Source organism: Ranitomeya imitator, chromosome 9 (genome assembly GCF_032444005.1).
Source record: "Ranitomeya imitator isolate aRanImi1 chromosome 9, aRanImi1.pri, whole genome shotgun sequence".
Taxonomy (NCBI): domain Eukaryota; kingdom Metazoa; phylum Chordata; class Amphibia; order Anura; family Dendrobatidae; genus Ranitomeya; species Ranitomeya imitator.
Window position 1 is genome coordinate 57,777,563 of NC_091290.1, and position 21,853 is coordinate 57,799,415.

Sequence of the window (21,853 nt, forward strand, 5' to 3'; positions counted from 1 at the left end):
TGTCCGGCTCAAAACTTTTGTCCACAACTGTAAAATACAGATGATGACGGTAATGACGGCTTTTGCTTTGTTTTTACATTCACTTTGTGACTGATCTTTGCAAATCGAGGTTGATTGTAATCATAATCACTTGCTATTAATTATAGTGGATAAAATGGAACTTGTACATGAGCCGGATTAATGATTATTGCCAGTGGATGGAGACTGCGGCCGTCCCTTACTTCTGTGGCAGTGGCAGAACAGCCATGATTATGGCCCCAGCTCTGCTACTGGTTCTGTAACACCTAACGTCTCCTGCCGATACAAGCAAGTTAGAGACTACCCAGAATGCACCTGGGTGATTTGCACAACTCTTGGCACCCACATGGTCACATGACCACTGGTATACTCTGATCTAAGTGTAAAGTTCCCGGACATTGGCTTTATAGATGTCCCGGTGCTGGATGTGAGCGCAGGAGATCAGCGAGCTGTAAGTTTTCTCTTTTATTGCTTTCATGTTGTCTTCTGTCTTGTCATTGTGCATCATTAACTGCATATCATTCCCTGAAATACAGATATTCTCCAGTCACTGCCCATCCTGCTCTGATTCTCTCCAGTCACTGCTCATCCTGCACCGATACTCTCCAGTCACTGCCCATCCTGCACCGATACTCTCCAGTCACTGCCCATCTTGCACCGATGCTCTCCAGTCACTGCCCATCCTGCACCGATGCTCTCCAGTCACTGCTCATCCTGCACCAATATTCTCCAGTCACTGCCCATCCTGCACCGATGCTCTCCAGTCACTGCTCATCCTGCATAGATACTCTCCAGTCACTGCTCATCCTGCACCAATACTCTGCAGTTATTTCTCATCCTGCATAGATACTCTCCAGTCACTGCCCATCCTGCACCTATGCTCTCCAGTCACTGCTTATCCTGCACCGATTCTCTCCAGTCACTGCCCATCCTGCACCGATACTCTCCAGTCACTGCCCATCCTGCACCGATACTCTCCAGTCACTGCCCATCCTGCACCGATACTCTCCAGTCACTGCCCATCCTGCACCGATACTCTCCAGTCACTGCTTATCCTGCGCCGATACTCTCCAGTCACTGCTTATCCTGCGCCGATACTCTCCAGTCACTGCCCATCCTGCACTGATACTCTCCAGTCACTGCCCATCCTGCACCGATACTCTCCAGTCACTGCCCATCCTGCACCGATACTCTCCAGTCACTGCCCATCCTGCACCGATACTCTCCAGTCACTGCTTATCCTGCGCCGATACTCTCCAGTCACTGCTTATCCTGCGCCGATACTCTCCAGTCACTGCCCATCCTCCACTGATACTCTCCAGTCACTGCTCATCCTGCTCCGATACTCTCCAGTCACAGTTAATCCTGCACCAATATTCTCCAGTCACTGCCCATCCTGCACCGATACTCTCCAGTCACTGCCCATCCTGCACCGATACTCTCCAGTCACTGCCCATCCTGCACCGATACTCTCCAGTCACTGCCCATCCTGCACCGATACTCTGCAGTCACTGCCCATCCTGCACCGATACTCTCCAGTCACTGCCCATCCTGCACCGATACTCTCCAGTCACTGCCCATCCTGCACCGATTCTCTCCAGTCACTGCTTATCTTGCGCCGATACTCTCCAGTCACAGTTAATCCTGCACCGATACTCTCCAGTCACTGCCCATCCTGCACCGATACTCTGCAGTCACTGCCCATCCTGCACCGATACTCTGCAGTCACTGCCCATCCTGCACCAATACACTCCAGTCACTGCCCATCCTGCACCGATACTCTGCAGTCACTGCCCATCCTGCACCGATACTCTCCAGTCACTGCCCTTCCTGCACCGATACTCTCCAGTCACTGTCCATCCTGCACCGATACTCTCCAGTCACTGCTCATCCTGCACCGATACTCTCCAGTCACTGTTTATCCTGCACCGATACTCTCCAGTCACTGCTTATCCTGCACCGATACTCTCCAGTCACTGCTTATCCTGCACCGATACTCTCCAGTCACTGCCCTTCCTGCACCGATACTCTCCAGTCACTGCCCATCCTGCACCGATACGCTCCAGTCACTTCTCATCCTGCACCGATACTCTCCAGTCACTGCTCATCCTGCACCGATACTCTCCAGTCACTGTTTATCCTGCACCGATACTCTCCAGTCACTGCTTATCCTGCACCGATACTCTCCAGTCACTGCTTATCCTGCACCGATACGCTCCAGTATTGATACTCTACTGTGTATTGATGCTATATTTCTTGCACAGGATACATCCTTGCTGTCTGCGGGTGACTGTAATATGGAGGTATGTGACTTATTTGCGCCCGCTCTCGCCCATTTCCGCCAGTGTAGATCCATCACTCCTGTGCCGTCCTGTTCTCCCCTAGGTCAGTAAGAAGCTCCTGAACTCCATCCCTGGTTGTGTCGATGACGTCCTCCATGGCCTGGCATCTTGCTGTCCGGGGCTGCGGGTACTTCAGGGTCACCGTGTAGTGCTACGCTCTGACCTTCATCGTGTAAAGGGCCGTGTAGCGCTGTTGTCCGGAGGCGGCTCAGGACATGAACCCGCACACGCAGGTAGCGCAGTAATATATGTTGTGTATGATGGCGGCTTCTCCCCTGTATCATATGCTCAACAATCATCCTCCTCATTAACCAGAATCTATCGCCAGGATTTTCCACCCCATCTGAGAGCAGCATAATGTAGGGGCAGAGATACTGAGTCCAGCGATGTGTCACTTACTGGGCTGCTTGCAGTAGTTTTGATAAAATAACTTATAATCGCAGGAAATTAGCTGGAGGACTAGTAAACCTGTTATCAAGTAGTCCAGAATATTCATAAGCTCTGTATAACCCCATCCTCACCAATGAATGGCAGATTTCTGTGTACACTGCATAGGCAGAAAGCTTCTATTCAGTGGTATGGGCAGAGGCAGAGCTGAGCATTCAGAGAATTGCAGATAAACAGAAATTGTGTGAAAATGACTGCAGGCAGCCCAGTAAGTGACACATTGCTGGAATCAGGGTCTCTGCCCCTACACCATGTTGTTCTTACATGGGGGAACAAAAATCCTGGTGACAGATTTCCTTAAAGCTTAGCTCCTTCCAAGATGGTAAATGCGCCCTCCTTTACCCTGCACCGGGCCGACTAGTCACCCTTGCAGAGCTCATAGCTCTCCTGTCAGCAGTGGTGCTGCGGTTAGCTGGGCTGTCAGGGCCTTACATGCGTTGCCTGTCTATGATATCGGTGACCTATCAATATCTGATAACGCTCACATTTCCCTCTGCGCAGGGTACGTTGGTCAGGGCATGCTCACTGGGGTCATCGCTGGTGCTGTCTTCACATCCCCTCCGGTTGGAAGCATCGTAGCCGCCATCAGAACAGTAGCAGAGGCCGGAGCAGGTGCACTTATTGCCTTTGTTTTCTATGTCTTTACTATTATCTTTTTTCAATGTATCAACTTCTTACAATTTAAAAATTACAAATCTTTCACAATTATATATTACTAGATGGTGGCCCAATTCTAACGCATCGGGTATTCTAGAATATGCAATTATATATTATTGCTTCTTCTTTTTTTTAGTAATCTAACCCTTACTCACTGCCATGGAATGCTAGTTATTGCTGTCATTTAAAATATATATTAAAGGCAATATGTCAGCAGGTTTTTACTATGTAATCTGAGAGCAGCATCATATGGGGGCAGAGAGTCTGATTTCAGTCATGTGTCACTTACTAGGCTGTGCTTTGATGTTTCAATCAATACAATCAGTGTTTTATCAGGAGGAGATTATCATTGGAGACAAGCTGCCTCATGTTTCCCAGTCTTCCTGCTCCATATTACTCCGACCCCAGCACTGATTAGCAGCTGTCAGTATGCATTGCACATAGGAGGCTGCCAATCAGGAGCAGAGAAAACCGGGATTATGTCGCTACTTCTTGCACCCAGTAAACTAAGTGACACATCGCTGGAATAAGGGTTTCTGTCCCTATATCATGCTGCTGCCAGATTACATAACAAAACCTGCTGACAGATTCCCTTGAAAGAGGTTGTTTCATGCAGACAGTTCCTCCTTCAAAAAAAGCTGGATGTCTAAGGCTGCGGTCACACACTCAGTATTTGGTCAGTATTTTACCTCAGTATGTGTAAGCCAAAACCAGGAGTGGGTGATAAATACAGAAGTGGTGCATATGTTTCTATTACACTTTTCCTCTGATTGTTCCACTCCTGGTTTTGGCTTACAAATACTGATGTAAAATACTGACCAGATACTGCTAGTGTGACGACAGCCTAATTCAGCGCTGCTGGTCTGACGTCACTAACCTACCGAGATCAGCTGAAACTGCCGGTGGGAGCCGCAAGTGTCCTGACATTGCCTGCAGTGGATGCGGCAGGATGCGGAGGTGCCACGTCCACCAGAGCAGAAACCTTTTTTAGGTGGGGGTTCTCTGTTCTGACCAAAAAGGAGTACAAAGCAGGGAATCATCTCTGTGACACCCACATACCCTAATAGGGCTACAGGCATGGTTGTCCTTTACCCTCCTCGCAATACAACTGTACTTCCATTTAAGTATACGCTCTCGCAAATGGACGTACTGTTATGTTCATTGAATAGCATGAGCAGAAGAACCGTGCCCACACCGTCCTCTGTAGGTTCCGTGCCCACACCGTCCTCTGTAGGTGCCGTGCCCACATCGTCCTCTGTAGGTGCCGTGCCCACATCGTCCTCTGTAGGTGCCGTTCCCACACCGTCCCCTGTAGGTGCCGTGCCCACACCGTCCCCTGTAAGTGCCGTGCCCACACCGTCCTCTGTAGGTTCCGTGCCCACACCGTCCTCTGTAGGTTCCGTGCCCACACCGTCCTCTGTAGGTTCCGTGCCCACACCGTCCTCTGTAGGTGCCGTGCCCACATCGTCCCCTGTAGGTGCCGTGCCCACACCGTCCTCTGTAGGTGCCGTGCCCACATCGTCCTCTGTAGGTGCCGTGCCCACATCGTCCTCTGTAGGTGCCGTTCCCACACCGTCCCCTGTAGGTGCCGTGCCCACACCGTCCCCTGTAAGTGCCGTGCCCACACCGTCCTCTGTAGGTTCCGTGCCCACACCGTCCTCTGTAGGTGCCGTGCCCACATCGTCCTCTGTAGGTGCCGTGCCCACATCGTCCTCTGTAGGTGCCGTTCCCACACCGTCCCCTGTAGGTGCCGTGCCCACACCGTCCCCTGTAAGTGCCGTGCCCACACCGTCCCCTGTAGGTTCCGTGCCCACACCGTCCTCTGTAGGTGCCGTGCCCACACCGTCCTCTGTAGGTTCCGTGCCCACACCGTCCTCTGTAGGTTCCGTGCCCACACCGTCCTCTGTAGGTGCCGTGCCCACACCGTCCTCTGTAGGTGCCGTTCCCACACCGTCCCCTGTAGGTGCCGTGCCCACACCGTCCCCTGTAAGTGCCGTGCCCACACCGTCCTCTGTAGGTTCCGTGCCCACACCGTCCTCTGTAGGTGCCGTGCCCACACCGTCCTCTGTAGGTTCCGTGCCCACACCGTCCTCTGTAGGTGCCGTGCCCACATCGTCCTCTGTAGGTGCCGTGCCCACATCGTCCTCTGTAGGTGCCGTTCCCACACCGTCCCCTGTAGGTGCCGTGCCCACACCGTCCCCTGTAGGTGCCGTGCCCACATCGTCCCCTGTAGGTGCCGTGCCCACATCGTCCCCTGTAGGTGCCGTGCCCACACCGTCCCCTGTAGGTGCCGTGCCCACACCGTCCCCTGTAGTTTCTGGCTGGTGCCCTGCTACAATCACCAGGAGCAGAAAAAATCCCAACTCTTTCATCACTTTGGTTTCCCCTCCACTATGCTGTAACATCTGGACGCTGCGTGTTTGACTCTGCGGCTCTACACAGCATCAAACACACAGCGTTTCCTGAACGTGGAAACATACCCTTAGCGTCCTGGGATGGCACCACAAATAAAAAGCTTTATGTCAAAAAATATAAAAATAATGTATGAGTAGATGTACTTTGTATCACCACAATCCTAACAGCCCAGACTATAAAACTAACGCACTCATTGTCCGACACGAAAAATGCTGAGCAGTCTTTGTTTTCTACTCAGCTGCTCTCCAAGATTGAATATGTTTTGCCATAAAACAAATGCAAATAGTTCTGCAAAAAAAAAGTCCTCAAATGGCCACGTAAATAGAAAAGCTAAAAAGTGTAGGATTCTTGGAGCGCAGAGATGCAAAGACAAAAAACCCCTGTAGCCCCAAGAGCCAGTATAGCTGTGAAGGACTATATATATCTATTTCTTGGTACCGTCCAAACACAAAGTTCTTTTCTTTCTTTCCCGACAGCTGGAGTTCTGTTGCTGGTGAAGAATTACACGGGGGACCGCCTGAATTTCGGTTTGGCTCTCGAGCGTGCAAGGAGGGATGGGGTGGATGTGGAAATGGTGGTGGTCGCTGATGATTGCGCTTTCTTAGCCCCTCGCAAGGCAGGACGTCGAGGGTTGTGTGGCATCATACTGGTTCATAAGGTGAAGGACACATTTCTCCTAACGTGAGGATATTAAACCATAGGTGACAAACAGTCTGCATACAGTATTGACAGTGTCACATGTAGGGAACCTTCTATTGGGATTGTAGTCAGAGCTAGTGGTTAAATGGAACAATGGGACCCTTAGGCCAAAAATTGCTGCGCACCCTTGGTTTATTAGAAGACCCAACCAGTAGGCAGAGCTTAGTTCTGCTCGATATTAATGTTATGGTATAAAGGGCAGTAAAGATACGGTTTAGATCAGCTTTTACTGGAAAGAATAGTCGTTATGATAAGTGTCAGGGAGCGACGACCACGGAGCTGCCCAGATCAGGTGCAGTAGCGCACAGCATTGTGTGTGGTACGTGCTCCTGCCCTGGTAGACACATAGACCTGAGCCTCAGACGCCGGGCAGGAGCACGTACCACACACACTGCTGTGCGCTTCTGCGCCTGATCTGTGCAGCTCCGTGGTCGTCGCTCCCTGACGCTTATCATAACGACTATTCTTTCCAGTATAAGCTGATCTAAACCATATGATTGCACACTGGATCCAGGCCAGCACTACACCATTGCTTAGTTACATTTCGTTCCCAGTTTTTGGGCCTAATTTGTACAAGTGTGGTCTAATACATGAACCAGTCGTCCAAAGAGAGCAGAGCTTTTTGCATCAGCCTTCCAGACCGCCGAAAAATGTGCAGGGTCTTATGGCTGACATATGGGTCCAGGAGAGGAAAGACTGATCCCCAGAACATGGGGCTGTAACCTAAATGTACGTAGTATGTTCATGCACACACAGCGACCACGACCGTGGGAATAAGTAGAAGCTATTTGACTCAAACGTGTGTTCCCCCATTGCTTCTGGTTACCTCATTGTTTTCATCTTTACTCAGCTTTTTTTTCTTTTTTTTAACTACTTGTAGATCGCTGGAGCTCTAGCAGAAGAAGGCAAAAGTTTGCAAGAAATTTCTTCATTTGTGAAAAGTGCTGCTGCAGGAATTGGTATAAAAGTTGCATTATTTCCCTACCGTAATACTGAATTATGAGACCTGGCCTGGCCTATTGAACATGCTGTTACATCTGTGTGCCACTAGGTGGGGCACTTGCAGCTCTCTGATAGTGAGATCCTGTCTCTTTTGTCTTCCTCTTCTGGTATCTGCCATATGGCTACCTGCCAGTCCTGGGGGCCACTGTCCTTCCTCACCACATAATGAATGAGCAGACGTGCTGGTGACTGATCACGCTATTAGTACCTCTGTTACAGAGATCGCTGGGCTTGGTCCACATATCGCCATGCAGATTTATCATAGCTACGATGTCATAAGTATATAAGTATACAGCGTCGGACTGGAGCACCTTTGGCCCACCAGAGCAAAACCATTCTTGGGGCCAACTATGTAGCTACATAGAAATAAATACAAGACCACCAATTGTGCGGTAAAACGCGCTAATATCAGGGTATAATATAAGGTAGTACTTCTCTTAATTATGTGGCAGGGGTTGGGCTAGCCCCCTCATAGTATATAAAGTGGCCCCCTCATAGAATATAAAGTAGCCCCCTCACAGAATATAATGCAGGCCTCATAAACAATATAATGTAGCCCCCTCATCGCATATAATGCAGCCCCCATAGAATATCATGTAGCCCCCCATAGAATATAATGCAACCAGCCTCATAGGGTATCATGCTGCCCCCCTCCAATAAGGTATCATGCTGCCCCCCTCCAATAGGGTATCATGCTGCCCCCCTCCAAAAGGGTAGCATGCTGCACCCCCACCACAGCGTATCATGTTGCCCCCTCCGCAGGGTATCATGCTTCCCCCATGCGCAGGGTATCATGCTGTCCCCCTCCACAGGGTATCATGCACCTCCCCCCATATGATATGATGCATCTCCCCCCATAGGGTATGATGCAGCTCCCCCCATAGGGTATGATGCAGCTCTCTCTATAGGGTATGATCCAGCTCCCCCTATAGGGTATGATGCAGCTCCCCCCATAGGTTATGATGCAGCTCCCCCCCATAGGGTATGATGCAGCTCCCCCCATAGGGTGTGATGCAGCTCCCCCCATAGGGTATGATGCAACTCCCCCCATAGGGTATGATGCAGCTGCCCCCCATAGGGTATGATGTAGCTCCCCCCATAGGGTATAATGCAGCTCCCCCCTATAGGGTATGATGCAGCTCCCCCCCCATAGGGTATGATGCAGCTCCGCCCCTATAGGGTATGATGCAGCTCCCCCCCATAGGGTATGATGCAGCTCCCCCCCATAGGGTATGATGCAGCTGCCCCCCATAGTGTATGATGCAGCTCTCCCCATAGGGTATGATGTAGCTCCCCCCATAGGGTATGATGCAGCTTCCCCCCTATAGGGTATGATGCAGCTCCCCCCATAGGGTATGATGCAGCTCCCCCCTATAGGGTATGATGCAGCTCCCCCCATAGGGTATGATGCAGCTCCCCCCATAGGGTATGATGTAGCTCCCCCCTATAGGGTATGATGCAGCTCCCCCAATAGGGTATGATGCAGCTCCCCCCATAGGGTATGATGCAGCTGCCCCCCATACAACCAGGACTCACTGATTGAGATATATATATATATATACCACAATACTCACCTCTCCGATGTCAGCGGTGTCAGGAGCTGCGCTGCAGTCGGCCTGGCACACAACAGGTACGCGATGAAGTGACGTCATCGTGCACCCGCTGTGCGTCAGAGGCAGAGGGGAATGATGAGAGAGGGAGCATCATCTGATGCTCCCTCTTCCATTAGAATGCGGCGCTCACTGGGGGGTGGCTCTGATGCCGGGTCCCCCTGGCTTACGGCCCCATAGTGGTCTCGTGGGCTGGGGGGCCCCTGGAGGAGCAGGGGCCCATGTCTGCGGGTCCTGATAGCGGGCAGTGTTAGCTGCAGACTGCGGCAAATACTGCCCATTATTAGAGTGAAATGAAGTCACTCCTCTCCACGCCCATGGGGACGTAGGGAAGCGTGAATATTTATTTCATTTTAGCAGTGGGAACTGGCTTAAGCTTCCTGTCACCTGCTGCTTATCCGCTGGCACCGAGGACCCCCATAGCAGCTGCGTGGTGTGCCGCTATTAGCGACACCCCACTGGCTGGGGGCCCTAGTCAGCTGCTGGCCCTATATGCCAGCAGGTGTCAGGGCCTGGGCCCACAGGAGAATCCTCCGGTTCGCCGGTGGCCCAGTCCGACCCTGTAAGTATATATGTGATGAGAAAAGTGCTGACTACTGAAGTGCGACTTGTCTCTTACCTTCTGTAGGTACACTGGGGGTCAGCCTCTCCCCGTGCAGTGTGCCAGGCTCGGGACCAACCTTTAACCTCGGCTCTGATGAGCTAGAACTGGGACTAGGTATGAGGACTGACAGCAGGAGTGCAGTGCCGTGATATCTGTGTGACCCGTGTATGGGGGCACATGAGAATCACTTTTCACTTTGTAACACTGTGAACGGTTTGTGTTTTCTCAGGAATACATGGAGAAGCCGGGGTGCAGAGATACAAGGTATTCCGCTGACAGATTGTCATCCTTCACATTGTTTCCTTTATGGTGAAAGTGAAAACCCTGGCGAGATGGGGCGTACTTAGAAAAAATGGGGCCCCATAGCATAGATCAAAATAAGCCCCATCATTGTGATCCTTAATTTTACTCCCCTCTAGGACAGAAGGGTCGGTTGTTTCTTTCCCCCTCCATACTCCTTTGACCAATTCTTCAATCCTATTGCTTGTTTAAAAGGTGATCTGAAATAAGACCAACATGGCTGCTTCCTCCGAGTGCAGCGCTACAGTGCAGTGTGGGCTGTGATCGCTCAGCCTCGCTCATTGCTGTAACTGTAAGAAAACAACAAGGCGTCCTGTAGTGTAGAGGTTTTCAGTCCTAGAGACTGATGTTGGGAGTGGTAGTCATAAGTTAGTACGCTCCTCCTATTGTGGATGTGCGACCACCAGGCATATCACTGCTGCTCTCCCCATAATCCTGATTACATGATTGGGGACATCAGAAAAAATACCATTTTATTTTTATTAAATAAAATTACTTTCCACCCTCTCCTATGTTGCATGGATTGTTTCAGCACATTTTTTTTTCATTTCTACATAATAAAGCAATATGGCAGTGTTTCTGTGTCATTTACGGGTTTTAAGTCTTTGATATAAACCTGAGTGTCAATTTAAAGTGACCTACAAAAATATAGGCCAGAGCACATGTTGGTGTAAGTGCAATCCATATGTGCGCGTTCACACTGCGGTCATTTAAAGGGCACCTGTCACCCCGAAAATCGCGGGTGAGGTAAGCCCACCGGCATCAGGGGCTTATCTACAGCATTCTGTAATGCTGTAGATAAGCCACCGATGTTACCTGAAAGAGGAGAAAAAGACGTTAGATTATACTTACCCAGGGGCGGTCCCGCTGCTGGTCAGGTCGGATGGGCGTCTCCGGTCCGCTGCGGCGCCTCCCATCTTCTTTCCAAGACGTCCTCTTCTGATCTTCAGCCACGGCTCCGGCGCAGGCGTACTTTGTCTGCCCTATTGAGGGCACAACAAAGTACTGCAGTGCGCAGGCGACGGGCCTCTCTGACCTTTCCGGCGCCTGCGCACTGCTGTACTTTGTTGTGCCCTCAACAGGGCAGGCAAAGTACGCCTGCGCCGGAGCCGTGGCTGAAGATCAGAAGAGGACGTCATGGAAAGAAGATGGGAGGCGCCGCAGCGGACCAGAGACGCCCATCCGACCGGACCAGCAGCAGGACCGCCCCTGGGTAAGTATAATCTAACGTCTTTTTCTCCTCTTTCAGGTAACATCGGGGGCTTATCTACAGCATTACAGAATGCTGCAGATAAGCCCCTGATGCCGGTGGGCTTACCTCACCCGCGATTTTCGGGGTGACAGGTTCCCTTTAACTAGCAGAAGCTAAGATACACACAAAATGAGCAAATGTCCTGTAATCAGTAAATGAGTAGTGGTAGTACATGTCAATAACAGGGCACTTAGCTGACACTATTTTGATCAAAAAAGGTAAGAAGCCATCTCACTGCGACACGGTGACCATACCTAACTCTTGTAGTTCTCACATTACACTGGGGCCTACACACCATTTAGGCAAACCTCACGACTGCCATTAGGGCCCTTGAAGGAAGTTGGGCCAAGTGTGGGTGACCCCATCTCCTTATATACTGGTTGGCAAGAACCTCCTGTAATGGCTTCCTCTGATTGCCTCCACTTTGACATTTTAACACATCAGATGATGTCTTGTGATGAAGTTGTGAAGATCATGATTGATCATATGACTGATCCAGCCAGCAAGTCCAGAGTGGATCTACGGTCAGGTGAGCACAACCAGACTTTACCTATAGTCTTACAGTATAAGGAGTGCCGAACATTTGTTTGTCTTGTGAAACGAAATGTAAGCTTGCTTAGAAGTAATAATTCTTGGCAGCACATCATCCGGTGTAAACAAGGCTGATAATTGCAAACATTTTTGCCACTCTTCAAAGTGTTTTACACCAAATGTTTACATCGTTTAGTAGTTTAGTCCGGTTATTTTTATAAACATTCGTGTTGAAAAGACGCAAAAAGTTGAGTTTTCACCAAAATTTTGCAAATTTTTTTTTAAGCATTTTCAAGCCAGTTTCAGCAAAATGGGCAGGGCAGCGTGTGGTGATGCCCTCTCATCTAATTCATGGTGATCTGTGGCGTACCTTGTGCCACATATCTTACTTTTCTTAATCAGTGTCTTGCTCAACCTGAAAGATGCTAGCCTCGATTCTCCAAGACTGGTGTTGTTTGTGCCAATCTTGATAAGAGGTCATGCTGGACTCAGAGGCGCCTAATTCATTAAGAGGAATCAATCCAGTGTGTCAAGTGCCTCTGTGCGCTTCACCACAAGTCTTACTCCAGTCAGGAACTGGAGTAAGATTTGTGGCATAAGGCACGCCACAGCTCATCAAGCAATTTTGTGACTTTTCAAAAGTGTTTTCCACCAGATTTCTGAGGCCAAATTCTTTACATCACTCTGGAGGCATTATAAGAGATGCTACAATTCCGGCCAAACAATTAGGTATTTCAAGACGGCCGCTTTGAGATAGATCCAGGTAAATTAATAGATTTACACCATTGAACATCTGTCACACACATTCGTGTAACAAAAAGGCGCAGATAATCGTCAGAACCTGCTCTTCATGGACATCCAAAAACCTACAGGAAAAAATGCAAATTGTTCTATTTTTTGGCAATTTTGTGTCCAGCTTTCGTTCTCTCCATGGATGGCTTTTCTTGTTCCTTCAGGGGACTCCATTATACTGATTGTGAATAATCTGGGAGGTCTTTCCTATCTGGAGCTCCAGATCGTAGCCAGCTCGGCGGTGCGTCTTCTAGGTGAGTACACACACCTGACCCATTCTTTTACACCAGCCTCCATACAACTCATTATTGGCCTCCCAGTAACACTAATCATCTCATGGTAAAGAGGGTCGAGGGCTACACATCGAGCGTGCCATGGCTGGATCCTTCATGACGGCTCTGGAGATGAGCGGAGTCTCCCTCTCTGTAATGAAGACATCGGGAGAAATTCTGCAGCTCTTTGGTAATGTCTGCTTTAGGCCACGTACCCGTGCTTCATTGCACTGTCATTTTCTAAAAAATGTTCATTGTTTGTGTCGTCAGACAAGGACACGTCTGCTCCTGCTTGGCCGAGAATTCCAGCTGTTTCTGTAACGGGTCGGACCCGCACTTTCCCATGTGCTCCTGAAAGCCCACAGCCGAAGGAGGCTCTGCCAGACGGTGAGTCCCATGTAGAGTTCGTACAGTGGCATCCATGAAGCATGTTGGGCATATTATTACCAATGTAGCTGTACTTATCTGCCAGGTAGAAGAAAGTTGGGACAGGAAATTTCCTTTGTGACTTAAAGCGATTTTATCTCTCTGAGAAGTCCAGCCAATGTACACGATCTCGGAAAGCAATACACTTTACAAATAGAATCCAGTTCCATAAATGCCCCGTTATTCCTCATCAGGCCCCCTACGTTCCTGATCTTCTGCTTCTGGCGGCATGGTTCATCCACCCGAGGCTTCTCCTGCTGTGGCCGAGCACGGGCAGCTGATCTCTAGTAGAGTGCAGATGGAGAGTGCCCGTATCCTTCACATGGGCGCAGGGGCACAGCGGAGTTCTCCTGTGTGCCAGTCAGGGCCCCCGTCTGATGGAGGCACACAGAGATGTTCTATGCAGTCTGCCTGCACTATGGCCGAGAGCTGGCAGCGATCTGTGATTCCTGCGTTGTACTCACCGTAAAGGTAGAAGCGATCACTGTGCATAGTGTACCAGCTGCATAGAGCGTCACTGTGTGCCTGCATCATATGATTGCTCTGACGGGCACATAGTCATCAGTGCTGCTTGCCACCGTCATTGGCCTCCCCGGTCTGGGTCTAACAGCCTGCCGTCTGTCTGGGCCCATGTGAACAGTGTGTGCTCTCTCCATCTGAATACTACAGACATCATGTATACGTTATTGGACAAGCCTACTATGCCGCTACAGGCACATGAGAAGACCAGTGATTGGGTACATAGATATGCCGGCTGTAGGAGAAGGGCCCATTTCTATCATTGAAGTCTATTTAAAAAGTGTATTGTTTTTCCCAGATATTTTAGATAGGACTGACTTTTATTGTCATGGTAAAACAGGCAGCATCCATAACCATGGAGGGTTCTCGGAGATGAGATGAGGGCAGCCCACCGATTCTCTGGGTATAGGATTGCTGTTGATATGGCACCGTTGTCGGATATATTGAGTGTTACACAGACTCATTTTCCTTCCTTGTGTTAGCCGTGAGCGTGCAGATCTACAGCCGGGTGCTTGGGTGCGTGTGCAGCTCTCTTCTATCCCTAGAGGAGGAGTTAAATGATCTGGACCGGGCTGCCGGGGACGGTGATTGCGGGAGCACACATGCAAGAGCAGCCCATGGTGAGTTCCAGCTTATTACATGGCGGTGTATGATGATGCCAGGCATTGCTTCTCAGTATTGTATCTCTGCAGCCATCAAGGAGTGGACCAGCAGTGGGCAGCTTCCCTCTCACCCGTCACGGTTCCTGGCAGCATTGTCACATGTGCTACTGGAGAAGATGGGGGGCACTTCAGGCGCGGTGAGGAAATATTGCATTAATAGGCAACTGTCTTGTCTAAGGTATAACTTTAGTTATTAATAAATATCATACATTTTCATTATGCATTGCTTATGTAATGCTATCATATTCCTCAGCACTTTACATACATTATCATAGCTATCCCCAATGGGGTTCACAATCTAAATTTCCTACCAGTGGGATTGAACCCAGAACCCCAGTGCTGCAAGACTGCTATCACCAGTATACCAAAACAGAGAGGGGCCAGAAGATAGCGGCGTCTGATTACCTGAACTCCTGCACTGGTTAGAACTGCTTCATCCATCACACTAAACAGTGCAGGTTTTCTTTGCTCTGGCATTGCTAGGGTTAGTCAGTACAGTTATTTCCTGGAGCTCTCCATCCTGCATTGTCTCAGCTGTTCTGTGTTGGACACTTTCCGCTGGTATATAGGCTCGCCACTAGCACTTGGGAATTGCCAGTGTTCGTGGTTCTACCTCCTGGTTTGGTGGTGAAGGAGAAGTTCAGTGTTTGGAGTAGGCAGTCAGAGTTGTTCATGAAATTTCTGCGCAGAGTTGGTTTGCAAGTTATCCTCATCCTCTCCCATTTGGTTTCTTCCTATTTCTCCATTGTTTCCCACTCTCTTGTTTTATGAGTGTATTTGTATGATTGTAGTTTTCTTTTTTCCCTGTTTGTCTTCCCCTGTCAGTCTGGTTAGTGTAATCCTATACACTTTGGCCTCACACCATCCTGGTTGGGGGAGGGAACAGATTAGGGTTATGTTAGGAGCACAGCAAGGTTCATGACACCAGCGTCTCCACCTTCCGGTGTAATCCGGGGGACAGGAATAGTCTAGGGCGCCCCCTAGTACGAGGGATTGGGTTGGTGCCCACAGTTCCTTGTCACTACATGAAACTGCAGTGCAAATCATCAGAATTCACTAAAGGTGCATTTACTTGGCGCGACTCGTGGGAGCATGCTTACCTAGGAATGGTCATACCCTGATATTCTTGCAGTGTCAACAGGTTGCTGATGGTTGCAGCACATTCTCGGCAGCACAGCATCCAGCATATACAGGACCTTTCTTCCCGAGAGCAATTGCAGCCTTTGCGCACAGTACTATCTATTACTGTGCTGTGCATGTTGGAGGCACAGTCAGTCTTTGTAAATGGGTTATTGATAAGGGACGAGTCTTCCTCCTAAAAATATACTAAATTATAGTCATTAATGGGGAATTCTCCCTGCACCTCTATTGAGGTCCGATATTAACTATTAACACCGAACTTGACTATTAATAATTAATAACATCTGTCAGAGAGCACAAATCTCACTGTTGGTTGGTTGTTTAATGCCACAATCATGTAATGTAAAGCCGGCCTAGAGTGCAATTTAATTTTTTTTATGTTATAGACATCAGTGTACTGACATCAGTCCATTTTCACGTTCACTTTAGCTGTACAGTCTTTTCTTAATGGCTGCTGCTCAACCCTTGCAAAATCCATCTGGACCCGCGGCGTGGGCAGCCGCAATGGACACTGGGATAGATGCTATGAAAAGGTAAAGAGAAGTAGAAAAGGATACCCTGATATTAAGACGCTGGGATTCAGGCCAGAACTAACTCTAATTAAGATATCAATGTTTTTCTAATCCTGGACCACTCCTTTATAGAGGATTTGTTACCTGATTATACTGCTTTGTATAAGTGCATTCCCCAAATGACTAATAGGACACTCAACCAAGGGTCTCCCTGTATTGTGCCCCTATAGAGCTTATCTGGTCAGACATTTTCTCTGTTGTGTCGTGCCATATACAGTGGGGCAAAAAAGTATTTAGTCAGTCAGCAATAGTGCAAGTTCCACCACTTAAAAAGATGAGAGGCGTCTGTAATTTACATCATAGGTAGACCTCAACTATGGGAGACAAACTGAGAAAAAAAAATCCAGAAAATCACATTGTCTGTTTTTTTAACATTTTATTTGCATATTATGGTGGAAAATAAGTATTTGGTCAGAAACAAAATTTCATCTCAATACTTTGTAATATATCCTTTGTTGGCAATGACAGAGGTCAAACGTTTTCTGTAAGTCCTCACAAGGTTGCCACACACTGTTGTTGGTATGTTGGCCCATTCCTCCATGCAGATCTCCTCTAGAGCAGTGATGTTTTTGGCTTTTAGCTTGGCAACACGGACTTTCAACTCCCTCCAAAGGTTTTCTATAGGATTGAGATCTGGAGACTGGCTAGGCCACTCCAGGACCTTGAAATGCTTCTTACGAAGCCACTCCTTCGTTGCCCTGGCGGTGTGCTTTGGATCATTGTCATGTTGAAAGACCCAGCCACGTTTCATCTTCAATGCCCTTGCTGATGGAAGGAGGTTTGCACTCAAAATCTCACGATACATGGCCCCATTCATTCTTTCATGTACCCGGATCAGTCGTCCTGGCCCCTTTGCAGAGAAACAGCCCCAAAGCATGATGTTTCCACCACCATGCTTTACAGTAGGTATGGTGTTTGGTGGATGCAACTCAGTATTCTTTTTCCTCCAAACACGACAAGTTGTGTTTCTACCAAACAGTTCCAGTTTGGTTTCATCAGACCATAGGACATTCTCCCAAAACTCCTCTGGATCATCCAAATGCTCTCTAGCAAACTTCAGACGGGCCCGGACATGTACTGGCTTAAGCAGTGGGACACGTCTGGCACTGCAGGATCTGAGTCCATGGTGGCGTAGTGTGTTACTTATGGTAGTCCTTGTTACATTGGTCCCAGCTCTCTGCAGTTCATTCACTAGGTCCCCCCGCGTGGTTCTGGGATTTTTGCTCACCGTTCTTGTGATCATTCTGACCCCACGGGGTGGGATTTTGCGTGGAGCCCCAGATCGAGGGAGATTATCAGTGGTCTTGTATGTCTTCCATTTTCTAATTATTGCTCCCACTGTTGATTTCTTCACTCCAAGCTGGTTGGCTATTGCAGATTCAGTCTTCCCAGCCTGGTGCAGGGCTACAATTTTGTTTCTGGTGTCCTTTGACAGCTCTTTGGTCTTCACCATAGTGGAGTTTGGAGTCAGACTGTTTGAGGGTGTGCACAGGTGTCTTTTTATACTGATAACAAGTTTAAACAGGTGCCATTACTACAGGTAATGAGTGGAGGAAAGAGGAGACCCTTAAAGAAGAAGTTACAGGTCTGTGAGAGCCAGAAATCTTGATTGTTTGTTTCTGACCAAATACTTATTTTCCACCATAATATGCAAAAAAAATGATAAAAAAACAGACAGTGATTTTCTGGATTTTTTTTTCTCAGTTTGTCTCCCATAGTTGAGGTCTACCTATGATGTAAATTACAGACGCCTCTCATCTTTTTAAGTGGTGGAACTTGCACTATTGCTGACTGACTAAATACTTTTTTGCCCCACTGTACTTATAGACATTTGACTATCACTCACATTTTTACCATAATAGTCCATTCCTTTTTTTCTTGGGAAATAAAAAGCAATAAATACATAGTAATACTAGTGCACAGGCCAGAATGTAGATCGGTGGGCGGCCTTCTGATTCTAACTGCATATTGCCTTGTCTTATTTTGTCCCCAGATATGGAGGCGCAGAGCCGGGTGACAGGACCATGGTAAGTACCAGCAGCCAGGTTATTATTAGTCTCCATCCTGCAAGTCCACGTCTTCTACCTACATTCCTCCCCCCTTTATTCCAGCTGGACTCCCTGTCCGCTGCTAATGTTGTCCTGCAGTCTCTGGGCACCCCAGGCTCCAATGCCATGGAGATTCTTGGCCGGGCTGTAAAGGTGAGATCTCATCAAGTGTAGGTAAAGTTTGGGAAGATTGTTATGGAGTGAACTGATTGTGTCTTTTCTTGTAGAAAGCTTCTGATGCTGCAGAAGAGACTAAACACATGACAGCCGGAGCTGGCCGGGCCAGTTACATAGGGTCCTCCACGCTCAGTCGTCCAGATCCAGGGGCCAAAGCTGCTGCGGCTATCTTACAAGCAATATGGGATGGTTTGAATGGCGGTTCTTAGGGTGGAGGCTGATTGTTATTCTAACATCTTTCCTTTTAGATCAGAATCTATTCACTTCTGTGTATTTTTTATGTTCTGGATCAGTAGCATGGGAGTTTTTCTATTCCTCCTGCTAGCGTCTATTCTCATTTTTTCACAATTCATATGTGGGTAAACTGACCCCAAAGCTGGAGTCCACGCCTCATAATGCCTGAATCACAATCTATGCGCTCCGGGCTTCTTCTAGCAGAACTGATTTGTAACCTGATTATTGACTACCAGCACCCAGATCTAGAAGAAAACCATTGCATTTCTGCCACAAATGTCTTGTCATGGCAGCAACATATTCTTCTGTTCCATTCCTGAAATAAACAATCAAACACTTGTGACTGAGCTGATGATATTTGCATCTTGAAGAAATGAATCAGTCGGCTTCATCGCCATCCTAGGCAGGGTACATTATTTCACGGTGTAATATGAGGCTACGTGGTGCCTGCTTGTTATTGCATGTGAGGGGTATATACATGATTAGAATTAGAAGTAATCAAATATTTAAATACATTTTTAAATACATCATTAGGGATTTACCAGCTGTTGGGAGCCGCATGGCGTCTGCCATGTCCAAGTTGTGTACCAGTTTAGTACAGATAAAGTTTATTTGCGCACATAATTCGCATGCGCTAGGTCATCAAGGGCTGTTAGTGCTCAAATGTGAGGCGCGAGTCACCATGTTGCGCATGGGCTGATTTTACTGACCGTCACAGGGCATCTCACGCGCAAGCGCTGTGGGATCTCAGTGTGAGAATATTAGAAGGTGAAGGCACCACAAAGGCATTAAGCCTCCGAATCAGATAGCACAACATAGTCGGCATTCACAGAGAATGTTAGCAGTAACTGAGCATAGTATCACTTGTAAACGCTCAATGTTTTACATTAAAGAATGTGAACATATGAGAAATGATTGGCCAATGGATGAGTAGGTTACAGTGGAAGTTGTCAAAAAATATATTACAAGAATTTTTCGTCAGAAATTGTCAGAGATGTCAAACCCAGTCAACATTTTTTATTTGTATTTTTTTTTTTAAATCTCCAAAAAGTGAATAAAAAACATGCAACAATGACATGTGTTTAAATTAGTTAATGATTATAGACCAAGTGAGTGTGCGAAGTTCATTAAACGTCAAAATAGTGATGATAGGTATTGCGTTAAGGAGAAAAAAGAGAGAAATGGAGACGAGTGTGTGTGTGTGTGAAAGTGCAACAAAAAACCATTGTGCTCTGACAGTAGAGGCAGTGGAATCAGGTGCAGGTAAGTACATAAGGCACAAAGGCTAGAGAGCAAAAATGTCTTTAAAAAGAATATATGTATATAAAAATAAATGATACAAAAAGGGGCACAGCTGAAATCTCTTTGATCATTATGAATTTTGTAAATATGAAGATTTTTTTTAAATAAATATATATCCTGCATACATTGAATGCTTTGAAGATAGTATGTACAATGTCCATCATTAGAAAGTGGAGTGGCATAGAAGATAGATGCCAACCTAATTGGCCATGAGATACATGAAATCTTTACCCCAAAATAGAAGGGGTTGTGGAAAAGAATAATATAAAGGAAAGGTAATATCAAGTAAAGTCTACTAAGTGTCTAGAAAGGATCAACAGTGAAGAAGTGAAAAAAATATCTCACAAGGTAAGAAAACAAACTACTCCTGGTGTACACAATTCAAGGACAGAAGAATCGCTGAAGCAATGTTAAAGTGCATGGTGCTGTGAATTAGGAAGACCAATGAGATAACAATTCGTGATCCAATAATATACTACATGATGTCATGGGGTCCGGTTCCAAATCCCTGGTGGACCAGTTCCAGACTGACATGCAATTACATCCAAAGGATAAATGAACACAGTTTCTTGGGATGAACAATCCATACAAAAGAACCAGGCAAGACTGATGACAGCCTGGCTAAAGAAATGAAAAATATATGATGAGAGAAGGATTGCTGGTCAATAGGCAGAAAAAGCAGCTCTTCATTTAGTCCTGTCGGAGCCATACTACACAAATTATATATCCATCTTGATTCGCGCTCTTTTTGTGACGTTAGGTTTTGCGATATTCGAGATGTGCTGCTGCACTCTTCGTCTCAATTCTTGGCTTGATTGAGCCACGTAAATCTTTGGACATTGACAACTAAGCAAATAACAACAGTCCATGACCGGCAGTTAGAATAAAGCTTTGTTCTGATATATCCAGGAAAAACAGGCAAAGTGTTGTAATCTGCAATCGAAAAAGGACTAATCGTACAACCACCACATGGAAACTAGCCCAGCAATCGACCAGTAACTGTTCTGACTGTCGGCTGCTTGAAGTGACTCACTGTCAGATGATCCTTTAAAATACTGGCCACCATTTTAGGGGTTTCAGATAGAAACGGTCTAAGTTTCGATTCCCTGAGTAGGATGCTCCAATATTTTTGTAATATTCCATGGACTTTACGCCATTGATTGTTTTAAGCAGTTATTAAGTTGATGGTGTGTGGTCTATTCCGAAAAGTCAGCTGTAATAGTGACATTCTGTTACGGCTAGTGTTGAGCATTCCGAAACTGCAAATATCGGGTATCGGCCGATATTCGTGGTATCGGAATTCCGATACTGAGTTCCGATACTTTCAGTATATCGAATACCGGAATCGGAAGTTCCCATAGTGCAATGAGCCAGTTTGATTTAATTCAGCCAATGAGGAATCCTAAGAAGTGTGGGCACATCCTGTTATGCATGTTAGGCATGTAAGTAAGGGCATGGCTGTGATTGGCTGCTGAAATGATGTCATGATGTACTATAAAAGCCGCTGCTGCCATTTTGGGTTCACTCTGCTGTGAATTCAGTTAGGGACAGGACGCTGCTGTTCTGACTGAGGGATAGTTTGAGACAGCAATTTGCTTCAAAGTGTTTTACCCAGGCTAATTTAGCAACCGCTGTGTGAGAACCTTGTTTTTGCCTTGCAGCACTGTTCACGGCTGTCTGCAAGGTCTGTGTGTGTCAGTGCACATTTTTTTCTGATTTATCCTATTAGTGGGTTTCCATCCGTATCCTGCTAGATTGTGGAAAAACACTATATAGGATTACATAGAGGAGCTTTTTTTGGCCTTGCAGCGCTGTTCACGGCTGTCTGCAAG

General features: G+C 47.4%; 2 protein-coding genes across 4 annotated transcripts in view; one reads left to right on the forward strand and one right to left on the reverse strand.

Moving 5' to 3' along the window:
* TKFC (triokinase and FMN cyclase) overlaps nt 1-19,062 on the forward strand; it is a 67,654-nt gene extending 48,592 nt beyond the window's left edge. For 2 of the 3 annotated variants that reach the window (XM_069740465.1, XM_069740463.1), the window contains 17 exons: nt 2,283-2,321; nt 2,404-2,593; nt 3,309-3,419; nt 6,356-6,537; nt 7,459-7,537; nt 9,819-9,908; nt 10,024-10,058; nt 11,791-11,875; nt 12,834-12,923; nt 13,015-13,131; nt 13,212-13,328; nt 14,369-14,506; nt 14,579-14,685; nt 16,118-16,221; nt 18,254-18,287; nt 18,372-18,461; nt 18,536-19,062. In XM_069740465.1, the coding sequence (XP_069596566.1) occupies nt 2,316-2,321; nt 2,404-2,593; nt 3,309-3,419; nt 6,356-6,537; nt 7,459-7,537; nt 9,819-9,908; nt 10,024-10,058; nt 11,791-11,875; nt 12,834-12,923; nt 13,015-13,131; nt 13,212-13,328; nt 14,369-14,506; nt 14,579-14,685; nt 16,118-16,221; nt 18,254-18,287; nt 18,372-18,461; nt 18,536-18,694 (1,734 nt within the window). In that variant the 5' untranslated portion in view covers nt 2,283-2,315 and the 3' untranslated portion in view covers nt 18,695-19,062. Of the gene's footprint in view, nt 1-146; nt 470-2,282; nt 2,322-2,403; nt 2,594-3,308; nt 3,420-6,355; nt 6,538-7,458; nt 7,538-9,818; nt 9,909-10,023; nt 10,059-11,790; nt 11,876-12,833; nt 12,924-13,014; nt 13,132-13,211; nt 13,329-14,368; nt 14,507-14,578; nt 14,686-16,117; nt 16,222-18,253; nt 18,288-18,371; nt 18,462-18,535 lie in introns of those variants that run through there. The other variant, XM_069740464.1, reaches the window with a different exon arrangement.
* CPT1A (carnitine palmitoyltransferase 1A) overlaps nt 1-21,853 on the reverse strand; it is a 189,432-nt gene that overhangs the window by 13,741 nt on the left and 153,838 nt on the right. The window lies entirely within an intron of this gene.